This window comes from Xenopus tropicalis, chromosome 7, assembly GCF_000004195.4.
Source record: "Xenopus tropicalis strain Nigerian chromosome 7, UCB_Xtro_10.0, whole genome shotgun sequence".
NCBI classification, from domain to species: domain Eukaryota; kingdom Metazoa; phylum Chordata; class Amphibia; order Anura; family Pipidae; genus Xenopus; species Xenopus tropicalis.
Window position 1 is genome coordinate 110,780,775 of NC_030683.2, and position 18,972 is coordinate 110,799,746.

The 18,972-nt window shown below is 43.4% G+C and overlaps 1 protein-coding gene across 2 annotated transcripts; it reads left to right on the forward strand.

The window, feature by feature from the left end:
* The first annotated feature begins 597 nt into the window (after nucleotides 1-597).
* scaf1 (SR-related CTD-associated factor 1) lies at nucleotides 598-18,406 on the forward strand. 2 transcript variants are annotated; one of them, XM_004916277.4, is made up of 11 exons: nucleotides 598-896; nucleotides 5,012-5,238; nucleotides 5,550-5,619; nucleotides 7,641-7,750; nucleotides 7,997-8,130; nucleotides 8,510-8,634; nucleotides 9,252-12,767; nucleotides 13,114-13,196; nucleotides 14,059-14,340; nucleotides 16,902-17,030; nucleotides 17,654-18,406. In XM_004916277.4, exons 2-11 carry the CDS (start codon nucleotides 5,035-5,037, stop codon nucleotides 17,840-17,842), a joined length of 4,842 nt encoding a protein of 1,613 aa, XP_004916334.2. In that variant the 5' UTR covers nucleotides 598-896; nucleotides 5,012-5,034; the 3' UTR covers nucleotides 17,843-18,406. The 2 variants fall into 2 exon arrangements, with proteins under 2 accessions (XP_004916334.2, XP_002940283.3); XM_002940237.5 differs by having other exon boundaries at nucleotides 600-896; nucleotides 7,997-8,133.
* The last annotated feature ends 566 nt before the right edge of the window (nucleotides 18,407-18,972 follow it).

Genomic DNA, 18,972 nt, shown 5'->3' on the forward strand with positions numbered 1-18,972 from the left:
TATTCTATTCTTCCATCTATGAATCTTCCTTGTTTCCATACAGAAATAGGGAATGACCATGCAATTGGCCAAATAGTTAAAAGCAGGAGGGCCCACTGACACCTGGGCCCAGCGGGAGTTTTCCTGGTATCCTGGTGGGCCAGTCCGACACTGTCCATATATAGATATATATAATACGTATGTTTGCATGCATATATCTGCCTGCCCCCCCAGTACACAAAGGCCCAAACAGCCCAATAAATAGTGACTGTCTACTGCATCATACAGCAGCCCCTCTGGCATTTGCCAGAATCCACAGATTGCCAGTCAGGGCTTATCTCCCAGCATATGCAATCATACAGTTTATCAGCCTTGCACAAGTTGTACATGTAAGCTGCCCTTTATCTATGGCCCTGCATTCCATTCCCCTTCCAATCAGTGCCCTGTAGCTTTAATGACTGTGCAATGATTGCGCTGCAACCTCCCAACTTCCTCTCCGCAGCAACTTGACCCCGCCTCTTGGCCAGCGCGCAGCATTGTGGGAAAGGAATGCGCCGCCTTACTCTGCCTTTCGGCGGCTGTTTAAAAGAATTTCTGCAAAGACTACCGCTCCCACAATGCATTGCCACGTTCCTGAAAGGCAACTCCCCCCTCAAAATAGCGCAGTGGATTCTGGGATTTGAAGTGTTTAGAGCGTCTGCGAGCTCTCTGACGTGACGGATATTAGAACTACAATTCCCATCAGGCCGAACGCTCCCGTTAGACCCGCTGGAGCAGCGGGGTAAGATGGCGGCCACTGGAGGGCTAGGGAATCTCCTTTTGTTATAAGGCTGGGATATTAAGAAGAAATCCGCTAGTGCGAGTGCGGAGCAGGGCCGAAGCAGCGGATCCTAGCAGCCAGGAGCCTCTGTCAGTGGGTAGGTGCCCGCAGAGGGAGCGGCTATCGCTGGCCAACAGGCCGGGCCGGCGCTGGGAGGGGTTTTTCTTTTGGGGTAGCTGGGTGAGACTTTGGCTGTAGTGGGGGATACATAGCGTATGCGAGTCATAGGCAGCCCTAATTGCTGCTGCAACACCTTTTATATTATATGCATTTGTATCTGCTAATGGACTACATCTCCCAGCAACCCCAGGGCAACTTATGGCTGTCAGAACATGCAGGGAGCTGAGGGATCAGGGCATTAGTAATGTGTTCTACCCGTAATAATCAGCTGCGCAGTAGCAGGATTGCAGGCCTGTGATCCAATAGGATTTTACATTTGCTGTTAGATCTCTATAGTAGGACTCTGATTTGCAGAGGTTGCTGGGATCTGTCGCCTGTGCGTCCCTTTAAATGTCTGTTGCCAGTGTGGAAGGCAGATTGCAACAGTGGGTATGGGTAGGCCTGGGCATTTCATATCATTCTATGGATTTCTCTTTCAGAGTCTTGTTGTAAGTTCTTGGCTACTCTGGTGAGTGTGAGTACGCACTATACTCACTATACTCACTATACTCACTGTACTCACTATTATGTGCTCAGGGAGAGAGCAGCCATCATATCACCTGAGGTGGGAGCTTATTAGGATGTGCCCATATATCTGAGCCAGGCACTGTATGGCAGCCAGTGAGCTTGCAGTCTAGTGATGGGACTGGCGGCATTGGGGGGGTAGTGATGTGCTGTGTGTAACAAGGAACTGGGGCTGATATCAAAGTCAGAACAGCATTAGGGGCCCCCACTTTACTCTCGAACCCATTGTTTATCGCTGATACTCTCTTCTCATTGCTGTTATTATTTCTGCATGGCCCGTGTGTCCCATGATAGAGCTGCTCTGGCTCAGAACTTCTACAGCTTGGAATCTGCTTTGGGTTTCACTTTTAACCTCTAATCCTAAATCTCTTTGGGAAAATGAGGCTTAGGCTAAAGTTAGACTGTACTGCTGTACTCTGCCCTCTTAAGAATCACACACTCTATGTAACACAGTTGCACAGACCTCCTCCCTAGTCCTGAGCAGCACTGGTGGTGGTACCCAAAGTACTAGTTATGGACATATCATCCCATATGACAGTATGGAATGTAATACCTATGGGCTCACCAAACTTACTTGCAAACACATAAAAACAATATAATCTATCTGGTGTCATTTAGGACCACTGTGTCTGCTAACAAGCACTTCATTAGGTGTAGTATGATTCATTTTGGATAATTTGTTTGACGTTTAAAGGGGGTCTAGGAATAATTCAAAGTAAATATACACTTCCTTTTTTCCAAGTGTGCCTATAGTAGGAGTGGGACTGTGGCTGTGGGATAGCAGGTATAGTAGGGAGAGATGGTGCCTATAGTAGCAGTGGGGGAATAATAGCCTCTGGGAAGGGACTGTGGCTGTGGGATAGCAGGTATAGTAGGGAGAGATGGTGCCTATAGTAGCAGTGGGGGGATAATAGCCTCTGGGAAGGGACTGGGGCTGTGGGATAGCAGGTATAGTAGGGAGAGATGGTGCCTATAGTAGCAGTGGGATAATAGCCTCTGGGAAGGGACTGGGGCTGTGGGATAGCAGATATAGTAGGGAGAGATGGTGCCTATAGTAGCAGTGGGGGGATAATAGCCTCTGGGAAGGGACTGGGGCTGTGGGATAGCAGGTATAGTAGGGAGAGATGGTGCCTATAGTAGCAGTGGGGGGATAATAGACTCTGGGAAGGGACTGGGGCTGTGGGATAGCAGGTATAGTAGGGAGAGATGGTGCCTATAGTAGCAGTGGGATAATAGCCTCTGGGAAGGGACTGTGGCTGTGGGATAGCAGGTATAGTAGGGAGAGATGGTGCCTATAGTAGCAGTGGGGGGATAATAGACTCTGGGAAGGGACTGGGGCTGTGGGATAGCAGGTATAGTAGGGAGAGAAGGAAGAGCGGGTTATGAGAGGTGGATAGAAATATTTACACTGTTTTGTAGATAAAGTAACTGGAACTTCATCCACCCAATTTTACCTCCCAGCAGTACAGGACAAATAATTCAATTAAATTATGATAAAAAAATACTGCAGAGCTCCTTTTACTGTGTTAGGAAACCAGCGGGTGGTTTAATTTCATCTCATTCCAACTCATTGAGGTATCATCTACTGTTTGGTTCTTCATGTTTGTACTGCAGCGTAGCCAAATGCAGCGCTCTGCCACAGATGCACCAATTGCTCTATGAAAGAACTGCCGTCCCTCACCGTCCATGGCTACCACCCTGCCTCCCTTGCTGGGCACCCGTAATACAGGGAATGAGCAGTGGCAATTTGGGTATTGAGTGACGGCTTCTATGTTGCAGAGACACTCACTGCTGCTGTTTGGGGAAAAAGCATTGTGAATAAACAGTTTTTTTGTTCCCCCCCCCCCTTATGCTTTTGCCTATAAGGAGTTCAGGTGCCTACGTACGCTCAGACTACAGTGTTACACTCAACTGTACCAATGTAACACATTTGTTAATATGAATGTCTGTACATATATATGTGTATCCGTTAAAACATAGTCTCTTTGGTGGCACCATTGTTTTGACTGGATCATGTAATAATGCTTCAGGAAGCCGTATAACATCTTGCTTTTGCAGGATTATGCCATAAAAAAAGAAATGAGCAGATGTGAAGGGTTAGTTAATTAGCATTTAAAAGCAGAAGAGAGGGCCAGCCTGGGGCCCTGCAGGCAGATGACAGTGACCTGTTTCTATTGATCTGTGGGTCAGGCCTCGAGCTGTCAGTCATTCAGCTTATTTAGTGAACAAATAGAAGGGTCTGTACCTTCTCCAGGAGGCCTTGCTACTTCTAGGATCACATGCTATTCCAGTGATCCCCAAGCAGTGGCTCACCACCCCCAGTGGCCTCAAAGTAGGTGCCATTTTTACATTTCTGGCTTGGAGGCAAGTTTTGGAAGAGCAGAGACAGTTTTACTCCAAGCAAAGCCTCCTACTGGCCAGCAGTCCCCATGGGGCTACTAAATAGCCAATCACAGCCCTTTGGTATTCCCTAAGAATGGTTCTCATGCTTGTGTGACTCACCAATACTTTTCACATCTGAGTGAGGTGCACAAGTGAAAATGGTTGGGGATCCCTGCACTATACTATATAGAATAGAATGCCCTACACCTAGCAACTTTGCAATTAGTTTTCTTTATTTATTTTTGATAGTTTTCACATTATTTGCCTTCCACCTCTAGATTTTTCCAGCTTTCAAATGGGGGGTCGCTGACCCTGACGGCCAAAGACTACTGTTTTGTGAGCTTACAAATATAATAATATTATTACTTTTTTTTTTTTTTTACTTATCTTACTATTCAGGCCCTCTCCTATTCATATTCTAGTTTTTCATTTAAAGGAACAGTAACACTAAAAAATGAAAGAGCTTTAAAGTAATAAAAATATAATGCACTGTTGCCCTGCACTGGTAAAACTGGTGTGTTTGCTACAGTAACACTACTATAATTTATATAATAAGCTGCTGTGTAGCCCTGGGGGCAGCCATTCAAATTAATCCACTGCCTGGTTGTTAGGGTAAACAAGACCCTAGCAACAAGATAGTTACTGAAATTCCAAACTAGAGCTGCTGAACAAAAAGCTAAATAACTGAATCTACAAAACATAAAAAATGAACATCAGTTGCAAATTGGCTCATATTATCACTGTCTAGATCATATTAAAAGTTAATTTAAAGGTGAACAACCCCGTTAATTGATCTAACTACACAGTATGTTGAGTAAACATAGTAATATCTGTCATATTGGGGGAAACTCCTGCTTTTTTATCTGGGAAAGGCTGGATGAACCTTACTATGCAGGAATTGTTTCTTTATGTTTAGAGTTTGGGGTAGTCTGAAGGATATTTACTAAGACTGGTGTACTGTATTATAATTGTGCTGCCTAAGAAATAGGCACAGTGGGTTCAGCTTATTCTAATCAAAAGCATTGGAACTAAGCAACTAATGGCTCCCGTAAATGTACAGCCTTATTTGGGCAGTGTTTTGCCTCTTGTGCTCATTCTATTGAAAGATAATACATAGTTTATTCACTTTATCCCCATTCCCCTTAGGCCTGTTCCACCAGGTTGCAGTTATGGAAGAAGACAACCAAGATCCCAAACTTACTAGTCAGGATACCGATGAGGAGTCGACGGAAGAGTGCAACAGGCCATCGGAAGTTCCATCACCGCAGAAGAGCCAATCAGAAAGTACTACTCCTAACCAGCCTGCTAGACGTGGCGCTGAGGATGAGTCGTGCAAGGCTGAAGGCCTGTGCCCAGGAAGGATCTTCATTCTGGTAACTATCCTGTAACATTAAATTGGCCTTCCTCTCCTGTTGACACTACTACATCCTCTGCAGAGTACACAAGGCCCTTCTTTAGTGCCTCCATCTGTAATAAGCACACCCTAATGTGCCGTAGATTTACAGCATCACCTTGTGAGACACCCAGTGAGATTTGCAGTTTCACAAAAGCAGGACTGCCTCAGTGCGGGCAACTCTGGTTTTAGAATCTCACCTATTAAACCTTGAAAAGTAAAGCAAAGACTTTTTTTCACATTTGGCACATATGATTCATCTGTCTGATTTAATGTTTTCTACTTTTCTAGAAGGCTTTGCAGCAAGTTGTAGGAAGCAGCTTGCAAAATGAATCTAAGGTGGAGCTCTGTCAAACTACAGGTATGGCTCTCTCAATTAATTGACATATTTTTATTTTTTGTTACTTTGTGAAGGGAATGCTCATTTGTGCACCAAAAATTAATTTTTACAATGTGTCTTCTGGGTCGACTTGCTGATTAGGCATGTTTCAAAATGTTATCTGCCAGTGTGCCATCTCTTCCAGTGTATAGTACAATAGTGAGGAAGTGAAGAGGAGCAGCAGCTCTTCTTTGCTTTTTGCTGTTTCAGTTGCTCAGGCTGTCGACCCAATCAAGCAGAGCAATAGAGGTGGCAGTACCACATAAGGCCCCTGATACTTTATCTGTTCATTTGGCCTGTTGGATACTGAGAGTGGTCAGGTTGTGCATTTGCCACCTTTGCTCTCAAAGAGACAGCATTTGGGAATTTGTATTTGTAATAGTGAGCCCAGATGTATTCTGATCATGGGTTGAATGAGCATTCCCCTTCACACGTTTTAAAGTTATTATTATTTAATCCCTTTCCACCTATATAACTAAATCCAATAAATACTGAAATGTACACGTCTGTTTCTTTCAATGATCTTGGTACTGTTGCATCTACTTGAGGTGAGAATGACCACTTTTCTACTATGTCATTAGAAAATTAGTAGATATTACTAATTGAGGGGTCAGTGACCTCCAACAACCAGATATTACTAAAAACTAAGCTAAAAGCCAGAAGGGGGAGGCAAATAATTTAGAAAGCTAAAAAAAATGAACAAGTTGCTAAGAATAGAACATTCTAAATCATATGTAAAGTTAACCTAAAGAAAGGGGTTGTTCACCATTATATTATTATGGTGTAGAGCAGTGATCCCCAACCAGTGGTTCGTGAGCAACATGTTGCTCCCCAACCCCTTTGATGTTGCTCCCAGGGGCCTCAAGGCAGGTGCTTATTTTTGAATTCCAGGCTTTTGGGAAAGTTTTGGTTGCATAAAACCCAGTGTAAAGCCAAACAGAGTCTTCTATAGGCTGCCAGTCCACATAGGGGCTACCAAATAGCCAATAATAGCTCTTATGTGCACCACAAGGAACTTTTTCCATGCTTGTGTTGCTCCCCAACACCTTTTCCATTCAAATGTGGCTCATGAGTATAAAAGGTTGGGGATCCCTGGTGTGTAGAGAGTGCTATTCTAAAACAACTGGGCTTTTTTGTATTTGTGGTTTTTTAATTAAAATTTTTTGTTCAGCAGCTCTCCAGTTTGGAATTTTAGCAGTTATCTGGTTGCTAGGGTCAAAATTACCCTAGCAACCATGGAGTGGTTTGAATGAGAAACTAAATAGAAAGATTAGTAATACAAAATTACATTTTAGCCTAGCCAAGCTATTGTTTTTTTGACTGCTGAAGTCAGTGACCCCTGTTTGATAGCTGGAAAGAGGCAGAAGGCGGCAAATAATTCAAAAACTATAAAGAATGAGGACTAATCAAAGTTGATAAGACTTGGCTATTTTACAACGTACTTAAAGGTAAACTACCCCTTTTAAGAAATGCTTTAAATAATGGCAGTAAAATCGGACAGGTGGTTCAGCTGCAGGGGGGGGGGTTCTTTACTTAAGGCTTTGGCACATGGGGCAAATGGGGCACTTGTGCAAGAATTTAGATAAATGGAAGTTTCCATGAGATGCTGGTACAGGTATAGGACCCATTATCCAGAATGCTCGGGACCAAGGGTATTCCGGATAAGGGGTCTTTCCGTAATTTGAATCTCAATACCTTAAGTCTACTAAAAAATCAATAAAACATTAATTAAACCCAATAGGATTGTTTTGCATCCAATAAGGATTAATTATATCTTAGTTGGAATCAATTACAAGGTTCTGTTTTATTTCTACATAGAAAAAGGAAATCAGTTTTAAAATTCTGAATTATCTGATTAAAATGGAGTCTATGGGAGACGGGCATTCCGTAATTCGGAGCTTTCTGGATAACGGGTTTCCGGATAAGGGGTCCGATACCTGTACCTCTAATTGTCGACTGCCATGCCAGTTTCCTTTATGTAATATGCTTATTTTATTGTTTAGATTCAAAGCAGAAAGGCACAGAGCTGCCGAAGCCCTGTAGGAAAAGGAAAGTAAAGAAGCACAGCGGTGCTGGGAATGCAAAACCTCTCAGTGCAGAGAATGAAAATTCTGTATGTATCACATTTCCTACGCTCATCCCATTTACATGGCACTGTAATCATGTATAATAATAATTCTTAATTATCATCATCATTTATTTATGTAGCCCCAGTGCAGCTAAGCAGCACTTTACTAATAATGTATTACAAACAGGAGTCTTACAATCATTTAACAAACATGGGTTAGAAAATAAAAATGGCACCAGAGGGCCCTCACAAGAGCTTTAATCTGATCTTTATTTTCTCTAATCCTCTCAGATCCCTGAAACAGCAGGAAATCTCTTGGCCAGTTTTGCCGCTGCATTGGATTACATGGAAAAGACCAACACTACCATCACTGCAGGGTCTCATAGCCGCCCATATGAGGAACAAACTATCGAGTTGGGAGCCAGGTAGTAAGTAACAAATCACTTTTCTTTATTTTTCCCAACGTGTTTCATGTTGCAAAATAGCAACTTTTTAGTTGGACTTTATATTTCTTCTGCCACTTTCCAGCTTTCAATGACCCCTGCAGCCAAAAACCTATTGCTCTATGAGATCACAGTTTTAATGTTGTTACTCTTTATTACTTGGTTTATTAGTCAGCTCCTATCCTATTCATATAAGAAAAAATAAATAATGAAGACTAATTGCAGATTGCCTCGGTATTGACTGTGATATGTCAGATTTATTTATACAGTGAGGCCCAGTATACAGACCTCTAGTGTAATCCTTTCCCCTTATGAATATAGAACTGCCTCACTGAATAACTGCTGTGTTTTAAATCATCAGCGACGCAGAAGAGGTAGATGAATTTGAGCTTGTAGCTGAAATTCAGATCGGTGACATTGCATCTTATTGGAATACTCGTTCAGGGATCTCCAGGAGGGACAGACATTGGAGAATTCAGAAGTCAGGTGAGCCGGAAATAACATATCCTGTGCCTTAAGCATCGCCTAACCCCGCTTACTCATTATGTACATGCAAATGGCGTAAGATCAGGCTTGCATCTACAGACTCGCTTATTTTGTACATGCGACTTGCCCAACATGGCCACCTGCCATTATGGACAGTGAAGTATTCATTAAGGTTGTGTAGCTCCAGGTAAATAGAGCATCTGGGAGTTCACTAGTACTGCCTTGCTGTACTAGTTTTATCGATAGGGACTTCATTAAAAAATGAAGAAACTAGTAGTAAGTGTACAGTATATTTATTGGTAGTGGATGTCATTTTTTTAATTTTATATTTGTTCTTGAACCTGTTTTTGGGCTGGACTGTAATGATTGTGGTCGATGCTACTGAGCATAGGAACTAAATAATCTCTCCAGACCTTGTCAGTTGGCTCGACCTTTGTCCAATTTGGCCACCCATCTGCTAGGCCAAAACAGATTGTTTAGCTACTTGGCCAACAAGCGGATCCTAACAGACCCAATGTGCAAAGATGCCCCCATATTGCCTCCCTGTGCAGTTGTTGTACATTATAAAACTAACTGATAGGCATTTTTCTTTAATATCATGTTCTTTTCTGTTGCAGTGTGCCTAAGTACCTCAGGACTACATGTTACAAGTGGACAATCAGCCTCTGTCAGTGCAAAGGTTATGTGTAACCCAACAAGAATGGAAGGCTCATTGGAGCCTACCAGAAGTTCTTCAGTCATAAGACTGAATCCCCCACAGACATTTCACAGGAGTAGAAAACACACAGATAGAAATGCTCTACAGAATGTTTGCATTGCAGACAGAACGGACTTACAAACAAATTCACAGCTTCATACTTCTACCGAAACTGTGCTACCTGGACTTTCTTGGATTGTTCCTGATCCAAATAAATCTTTTAGAGGATCTAGAGGGAATAATGGCCTTTGTTCTGGCAGGACTACCCCAATACATGGCAATACACAAACAACTGAACCTAGTCCTGGTTCATTTATATCTTTGGGCCTTGCCCTTGGAAATGGAAAAGGGGTATCGAGTGGACAGCAGAGACCTGGTGGTTCAGAAAGCTCCACATCTAATCAGCATTCACAGCCTCCTAATTCTCTGGAAAAGGCAGATTCCAGCTCCTCTTCATCTTCCTCCTCTTCTCAAATGCCAATACTGTCTGGCAGTGGCAGTGGAGCACAATCTAACCAGTCCCAAGAACTTGATATTTATGATCCCTTTCACCCCACAGATGAGGAGAATGTAAACGGAGATTATTTATATGATGACACACCTGAGAAAGAAACAGATGAACAAGAGGATCAAAAATATGATCCCTTTGATCCTACTGGCTCCAATCCTAGCTCTTCTGAGAGCAGCCCTTCACCCTATGATGAGGACGAAGAGGATGAAGAGGCAGGCAGTGAATCACATGCTGAAGGCCGTATCTCAGAAGCTTTGGCTGGAATATACGATGAAAATAGTCTGAGCCAAGACTTTCCAGGTGGAGAGAAGGAGAAGGAAATTCAGTCCTGTGAATCAGATAAAGTCACAGGCAAGGATGGGAATGATGATAATAACGAATATGAAAATGAAAAACCCGACCAGAAACATTCCAGAGAATCCTCAGAATCCTCTGCAAAGGACAACACAAAGTCTGCTTTTGAGCCTTACAGCCCGAGTTCCAGCTTGGATTTAGACAGAGCTGATGAAGTAGAAGATGTTTCGAGGGAAGTATCAGAAGAGAAAAGTATAAAAGAACCACCACTGGCAGACTCGACTCTTAGTGATGGAAACACGTCAGAGGCAGTAGCAGAACCCAGAAGAAGGGTGTTTGCTGTGGATGTTGGCAATGATTATAGTAGAAAAGCAGAGTTTACAACAGAATCCGAATCAAAGTCCAAATTGGAGATAAAGGTTTCACTTGAATCCATTGCAAAACCTGATGTCAAGTCCTATTTGCGGATGGAAAAAATTGTCAAACTTGGAAGTGAGTCACGTAACCGCCACAAACGAAGGCATTCTTCTGAACGGAAAGAGCGTGGAGATGACTCTGACAATAAATATGATTCTGAAATTGAAGAAGGGGAAATTGTTCAGCCGGATGAAGATCGCTTTAGTCCCATGCCTTTGTTCCGTAGCCGGTGTAGGGTTTTGGACAGGCCATTGAGGATGGTTGAGGGCGATGATTTTCTTTCCCTACACGCAGACTCAGATGAGGAAGGAGCTCTGCAGATTGACTTTGGAGAAAATCAAATGGAAAACAGGTGGAAAGGGTTGGATCTAAGGAGGAAAATCACCAACCAGCGCAGGGAAAGGTATCGTAAAAAATCACAGTCGCCTCCAAAATCCAAAAGGCGTTCTAAGTCTCCATCTCCTTCCAGTTCTCAAAGTCGTAAAAAGGCTAAGCGTGAACGTAAGAGATCCAGGGAAAGAAAGAGGTCCAAAGAACCCAGGGCACCAAACGTTACATGGTCTGGTGCAAAGAAATTAAAGGATGGCAGAGATCACAAGCGCTCTCGTTCACGGTCTCACAACAAAGGGTCTCGTTCTCGTTCTAGAGATCGTAGAAGATCAAGATCATGGTCGCCCTCTATCAGTACCAGCATATCTGCCGTCGAGTCTTCCCGTACATCAGCTGAGAGGAGGAAGAACCAGAGATCAAAATCAAAGGAGAAAAGAAGAAGATGGTCTCGCTCTATCAGTACCGATCAATCTCGAAAAGATAAACATAAAGAGAAACACCGGACAGATGGGAAGAAAAAGAAGAAAAGGTCACGTTCCAAATCTAGAGATCGGGACAAGAAAACCTCCCATCACTCAAACGAGAGAAGGGACAAGGAGAAGGTGAGGTCAAGGCTTCCTGTGGATGAGCCTAAATTAGACAATCCACCTTTATTAGAGAGGAGAAGAAGAGACAGTCGGTCAGTGGTACCTCCATCAATACAAGACCTTAACAATGCTGATCTCTTTAGCATTAAAAGAACAATTACTGTGAATCCAGAAGAAAAGCTTGACGATCGAGAGGACTTGCTTAATACTCCTAGAAAAAGAGAGGTTCTTTATGACTCAGAAGGGCTTAGCTTTGATACGTTTTCTGACCGCGAAAATCTTGATGACCGTGACGGGAAGAGTAACAGAATATTTGAAAGACCCTCTGGAAAGTCAGAAACCTTAAAGAGAAGGACGCCTATAGATTTTGACAAGAAACGTGATGAAGATGATAGGGATAGACGGCTAAAATCTTCCAAAGATCGAGACAGAAAAAGAACATACACAGACGACAGTCATGAGCGATACAAGAAAAGGTTTAAAGATATTCCCGATCCAGAGCCTGAGCCTTTTAAGCTCGACAAAGATAAATTGCGCGTTGAGAAAGATAAAACTTCTAAAAAGCTAAAGATTGGTCATAAGGAAAGCAAGGGTGGATCTGGCAGGAAAGTCAAATTGCAGTCTAAAGTAGCTGTTCTCATTAGGGAAGGTGTAAGCAGCACCACCTCTGTGAAAGAGGCAGGTTCTATCGGAGTCAAATTCAGCCGTGACCGAGAAAGCCGCTCCCCATTTCTTAAATCTGAAGATAAGCTTCTCGATATAAAAACCACCCGGCCTAAGCTCGATTCAATTGATGTTAAAGAACCCATTCTAAAGCCCAAAAAAGTAAAGGGCTTGAAAACAAAGACTGGCGTCAAGAAAGTAAAAACTATTGGAGCTGCTGTGAAACCCAAAGGGCCACCTGAGAAGAAGAAGAAAAAGCTGAAAACAAAGGCTTCTTTAAAGAAGTCAAAAGCAGACAGTTGCAGTAAGGAAATACCCAGCCCAATCCAAGCCAAAGAGGAGCCTATATGGTCAGACACTGAGAATACAGAGACCAAGGTTAAACCTCCAAGCCCTCCCAAGCCAGCCATTGAGCAAGAACTCACACCTGACTCTCAAACGGTTGACAGCAGCTGTAAAACTCCTGATGTCTCTTTTATACCAGAGGAACCCCCACCAGAGCCTGAGAGAATCACTGACTTAGAGGTGGATAGTATATCTGAACCCAAGGAAGAGATACCAAGACCACCTCAAGCACCAAATCCATGGAATCTCCAATCAGGCGTGGACTGCACCACAAGTGGAGTGCTTGCACGTAAGTATTTGTATACTGGCCTTTTAATCCATGGACAGGGAACCTACAGCCTTCCAACTACAACTTTCATAGTCCCCATAGCAACCAGTCAATAGGGTAGCATTCAGAAATCTTGGGTTACCATCGGTTACAAGACCTGGAGCAGACTTTGCAAGTGTGATTACGTTATCCCTATGTACATCTATGGGCATATTTATAAAGTGTGAAGGGCCGGCAGTCATGTTCAGCATTTAAAAGGGAATTATGGCGATCTCTGAACAAATGTCAGATTTACTTGAACTCAATCTGTTCATGTAAAGGCCATGTTTCATTTACTGGATAAGAATATCTCTGTGTTTTGTCATAGTGACTGCACTGCTGTTTAAGATGGAAGAAGCCAATCTGGCAAGCAGGGCCAAGGCGCAGGAGCTGATTCAAGCCACCAATCAGGTACTTACACACAAATTCTTTGATTTAAGCCTTCGGGCCTAAATTCACCATAAAATAACAATCCAGTTGTATTTACCTAAGGTTAATGGCTTTATGCCAATCAGGTAACTGACATGAACATTTAAAAGTTCTTTTAAACCTTTAGTCCAGTGTGGGGCATCATACTCATGAAAGGGGCACAGCGACTGGGCCATAAGTGAAGGGGAGGTGTGGTGCAGGTCGGCTTCCACTAACCATAACAGTAGGGATATGGGGCACAATGATTCTGAAGGTGATTGGGAAACGCAAAGTATTCAACCGAGTACAGTAGTATTTTGTGATGTATCCCCTCTAACAGTTTTATTATTGATGCCAGTAGATTCTGCACTTCCACATAGTGGCAATAAAGGTGTTGTATTGCATAGTGTGGCAACCTCTACAGCTAAGGTAGGCGATTGGTCAATTTTACACAAATTGGAAGAGACAGAACATGGGTGGAACATGTACACGTCCATCCTTTGCATGTAGTCCAAGTGGTACCACACTGAGCGTCTGTAGGTACAACACTGAAAGGGTGGCCTGCACTGAGATTCCTGGTCAGGACAAACGTTCATTACAGTTGCACAATGATAGTAAGGTGCTGCTGGCAAATAAGGCAGGCAGAAAATGTTCTGATATCTGCCTTACAGTTTGTTTAATTTTCCTGGCCGGCTGGTTTACAGACCCAGCTGTGATTGACATGGGGGCTTTCAACCTTTCCTTCACTTAACGGTATGGCATCACTCATCATAAATAAAGAGGTAGAACAGGATACTTTTATATACTGAATGTTTTTTCTGTAGAAAGACGATAAACATTGTCTGTGTTTCCTCTCTTCTCTCAGATCCTCAGCCAGAGCAAGCCTTCTACCTCCCTGGTCTCCCAACCACCCCCACCACCTTCTATCATCACTACTCTTGGTCACTCTGCTCCATCCTACCCCCTGTACTCCGGTTTGCCTCTCAGTGGCAACTCAAGTCCCCCAACTCCAACTGGGGTATCGAACATAACCAGTCAGACCATCTCGGGGTCCACTTCAAGTTCATTCTTCAACACCTTGTCCTGCACGGAGCTGGGAAAGAGAGAAGGCAGCACAAGTTCAGAGGGCAGAGGTGAAACTGACAAGGTAAAGCTATGTACAATGTTCACAGGCACAGCCGGGGGAATTCAGCAGCCCAATAGCAGTACAAGCCAGGACACCAGCAAGGCCCCAACTGGGACCTTTTTAAAGAAAGCAAGTTCAGTTGCTGGAGGGAGGAGGTGCAGACAAATACATCTTATTTAGCAATGGCCAAAATTGGCATAACTTGGTTCCAATTGTAGAAGTGTAAGAAGTGGGATGGCTAATGGTTTGGGCCCATACATTGTCCAATATCTGTAACTCTTCTAGGGGTTGCTAAATTGGCACCTGGCGTTCGCTCATGACTGGCTAGATTTAATCTGGCAATACACGTAAAGATTTGCTCATTTGGTCAACAAAAGAGCTGATTTTTGGCCATTTGGATGCCCAAATGGGGCTCATCTGCTTGTTTGGCCTCCAGGCCAACAAATTGGTCATATTGTGGGTTTTTGGAGACCTATTGGGGACGGGCTACATCAGCACCAAAAAGCTTCTTAAAATAGATATCTGGTCAAGTTTCAACCAGATGTTGGCCAGGCTGGCCATTGTGAGGCTGCATATACAGGTTAGTAAGCTGCCAACTTTGGAGGGGCTCATTTGTCAGCCTTTGTATTGCCACCTTAAAAGATCAAGGAGCAAAAAGCCTTGGATACATGTGGAGGGCTAAATGACACCCCCTGATAGTTAGCCCTTTAGACCGGTTGATGATATAATACAGAGGATGCAGAAAGCAGTTATGACCCTGTCGCTTTTGGGTTAGTGACCTACGTGACAGCCAGTGGGATGCATGGTAGTCTTTACTTTTTATCCTGATTGGCTGCTGTCTGATGGGATCACATACAGTGGAGGAAATAATTATTTGACCCCTCACTGATTTTGTAAGTTTGTCCAATGACAAAGAAATGAAAAGTCTCAGAACAGTATCATTTCAATGGTAGGTTTATTTTAACAGTGGCAGATAGCACATCAAAAGGAAAATCGAAAAAATAACTTTAAATAAAAGATAGCAACTGATTTGCATTTCATTGAGTGTAATAAGTTTTTGAACCCTTACCAACCATTAAGAGTTCTGGCTCCCACAGAGTGGTTAGACACTTCTACTCAATTAGTCAACCTCATTAAGGACACCTGTCTTAACTAGTCACCTGTATAAAAGACACCTGTCCACAGAATCAATCAATCAAGCAGACTCCAAACTCTCCAACATGGGAAAGACCAAAGAGCTGTCCAAGGATGTCAGAGACAAAATTGTAGACCTGCACAAGGCTGGAATGGGCTACAAAACCATTAGCAAGAAGCTGGGAGAGAAGGTGACAACTGTTGGTGCGATTGTTGGAAAATGGAAGGAGCACAAAATGACCATCAATCGACCTCGCTCTGGGGCTCCACGCAAGATCTCACCTCGTGGGGTGTCAATGATTCTGAGAAAGGTGAAAAAGCATCCTAGAACTACACGGGAGGAGTTAATGACCTCAAATTAGCAGGGACCACAGTCACCAAGAAAACCATTGGAAACACATTACACCGCAATGGATTAAAATCCTGCAGGGCTCGCAAGGTCTCCCTGCTCAAGAAGGCACATGTGCAGGCCTGAAGTTTGCCAATGAACACCTGAATGATTCTGTGGGTGACTGGGAGAAGGTGCTGTGGTCTGATGAGACCAAAATAGAGCTCTTTGGCATTAACTCAACTCGCTGTGTTTGGAGGAAGAAAAATGCTGCCTATGACCCCCAAAACACCGTCCCCACCGTCAAGCATGGGGGTGGAAACATTTTGCTTTGGGGGTGTTTTTCTGCTAAGGGCACAGGACAACTTATTCGCATTAACGGGAAAATGGACGGAGCCATGTATCGTGAAATCCTGAACGACAACCTCCTTCCCTCTGCCAGGAAACTGAAAATGGGTCGTGGATGGGTGTTCCAGCACGACAATGACCCAAAACATACAGCAAAGGCAACAAAGGAGTGGCTCAAGAAGAAGCACATTAAGGTCATGGAGTGGCCTAGTCAGTCTCCGGACCTTAATCCAATAGAAAACCTATGGAGGGAGCTCAAGCTCAGAGTTGCACAGAGACAGCCTCGAAACCTTAGGGATTTAGAGATGATCTGCAAAGAGGAGTGGGACCAACATTCCTCCTAAAATGTGCGCAAACTTGGTCATCAATTACAAGAAACGTTTGACCTCTGTGCTTGCAAACAAGGGTTTTTCCACTAAGTATTAAGTCTTTTTTTGTTAGAGGGTTCAAAAACTTATTTCACTCAATGAAATGCAAATCAGTTGCTATCTTTTATTTAAAGTTATTTTTTCGATTTTCCTTTTGATGTGCTATCTGCCACTGTTAAAATAAACCTACCATTGAAATGATACTGTTCTGAGACTTTTCATTTCTTTGTCATTGGACAAACTTACAAAATCAATGAGGGGTCAAATAATTATTTCCTCCACTGTATCTGTTTGTCAAATCGCACCCTACTAGGGCATATTGGGCCAGTTAACAAACTGCTGAGTTTCAAACTATAAATGGATTTGGCACTATTTGTATTCTGATGACACTGGTGTCTTTGCAGTACCTGAAGAAGCTGCACACACAGGAGCGAGCGGTGGAGGAGGTGAAGTTGGCCATTAAACCTTACTATCAGAAAAAAGAAATCACCAAGGAAGATTACAAGGACATTCTGCGCAAGGCAGTACATAAGGTCAGCAAGAGTCAGCTCCTTAAATCAACTTCACTATTGCTTTTTATACTCTGATATTAAATGAGACTTATTCATATATCCCACAGCACGGGGTCTATATCTGGGGGGGCATTCATGTAAATGCATTGATCCTACTGTAGCAAAAACAGATTTATCATCCCGCACAACACTACATTAATTCTAAGATGCCTTTTAGCTAAAGAGTACTTGTGCTTTGGTTTATAAGGATCTTGCTTGGGTCCTAGGAGTATATCTAGAATTCCTGCTGCCATAAGGCAAGACTGGACTGCTGCTGTTGATGGAAAGGAAATATACAAATAGTTACAAGTCAAATGAACAAAAAAGAGGCTGTATATTTCAGAACTAAACCAGAATCTCATAAACGTTATATATTAAAGGGGAACTCAAGCTTAGTGTATGTTTTTAGAAATATAGACATGATTTTGCAATATAAAAAAATATGCAGCCTTTTCATGATTTTTAACAAATCATGAAATTTTGGTTCGGAAGCTGGAGTTCCCCTTTACGCACGTATTTATTCTAAGGAAAGTAAGAATGCTGTTTTTTCTTGCCCTTTATTCTCTATTTACATTACCAATTCTATCTTGTCCGGCCAAATGCAGATTTGCCACAGCAGAAGCGGCGAAATAAACCCGGTCAAAGTGAACAACTTGGTGAAAGCCTACGTCCAGCGCTACAAGTACTTCCGGAAACACGGCAAAAAGATGGAGGACGACGAAAGTAGCGGTTACCGCAGCGGCAAAGAGTCGGGGGCCATGGACAAAGCGCTACCATCGTTACCTTTAATTTGAAGAGGAGGAGGGAGGCTTCTCCGTTCACATAATCTATCACTTTAAATGAAATCGAGAAGAATCATTTTAATTGCTAGTATAAAAAGGAAGAAAAACATGAGAAAAAAAAGCTTTTATGCAAATATTTGTGAGACTTTAGAAATAACTATCTTTAGAGACGAAATTCTATGTAAGTGACTCAACTCTATGTAACAGACCTCCCTTCCCTCCGTTGGCGGCACAACTGGCAACTCCTGCTCGGGGGCGGAACCCGCGGCTTTGCTAGGTAGGGCTGTGCAGGAAGGTTGGTTGTTTTTAAATAGTCTGTCTCTTGTAAATACATCTGCGCTTCCCTCGACTGCCGCCCCCGCTTGGTTATTATTATTCAAATTATGGATTCTACTTCTCTCGCCCCACCCCCCCTTTTTATTTCCACCCTTATTATTATTATTAATATATATTTTTTTTATTTCCGTTTTGCATGATTTGACTTGTCATCACTGTTCCACCCCCAGGGTAGCGGCTCCTTGTTACAATCTGTTGCTGACTTCATACTGTTAGCTGTAATAAATTGCCATCCTGTTAGCCTTCGTCTCTGCTTTCCTTTGTGCCGGGAGCGCAGGCATTTGTTATATGGATCATAGAAAAAGTTCTGAGTTCTTGTACAGGCAGAGGTGTGAATGGCAAACACTTACACACTGGGCTCTTTGGCACCTTAAGCAAGAGTGACAGTCTGCCCCTCCCTCTGAGGAAGGCGAGTAATTGGGCGCAGGACACCATGGGATATAATGTGACGTATCCATGGATAGGGCTGAAACTGCGGTGGGTGGGCAGCGCCGGATTTATCTTCAGGGCACCCCTAGGTCGCTGCCATTGATCGAACTCCCGAACATCTCCTCCCCCCACAGGCGCGCATGTGCATACATTTAAAGTCCCATATGGAGCAGTGGGGAGAGGTCCCCATTGCTCCGTATGGGAGCAAAATTTTAAAATATCGTTGTAGCGGGGCGGCATGCCGTCCCTACATTTCTGCCGCTCTAGGCCTGGGCCTTTGTGGCCTCTCCACAAATCCGGGCCTGTGGCTGGGCTGCTCCCAGGTCCGCACCCCCTCTGGGCCTGCTGGAGAAGAAATGTGTGCCACCAGTAAAATA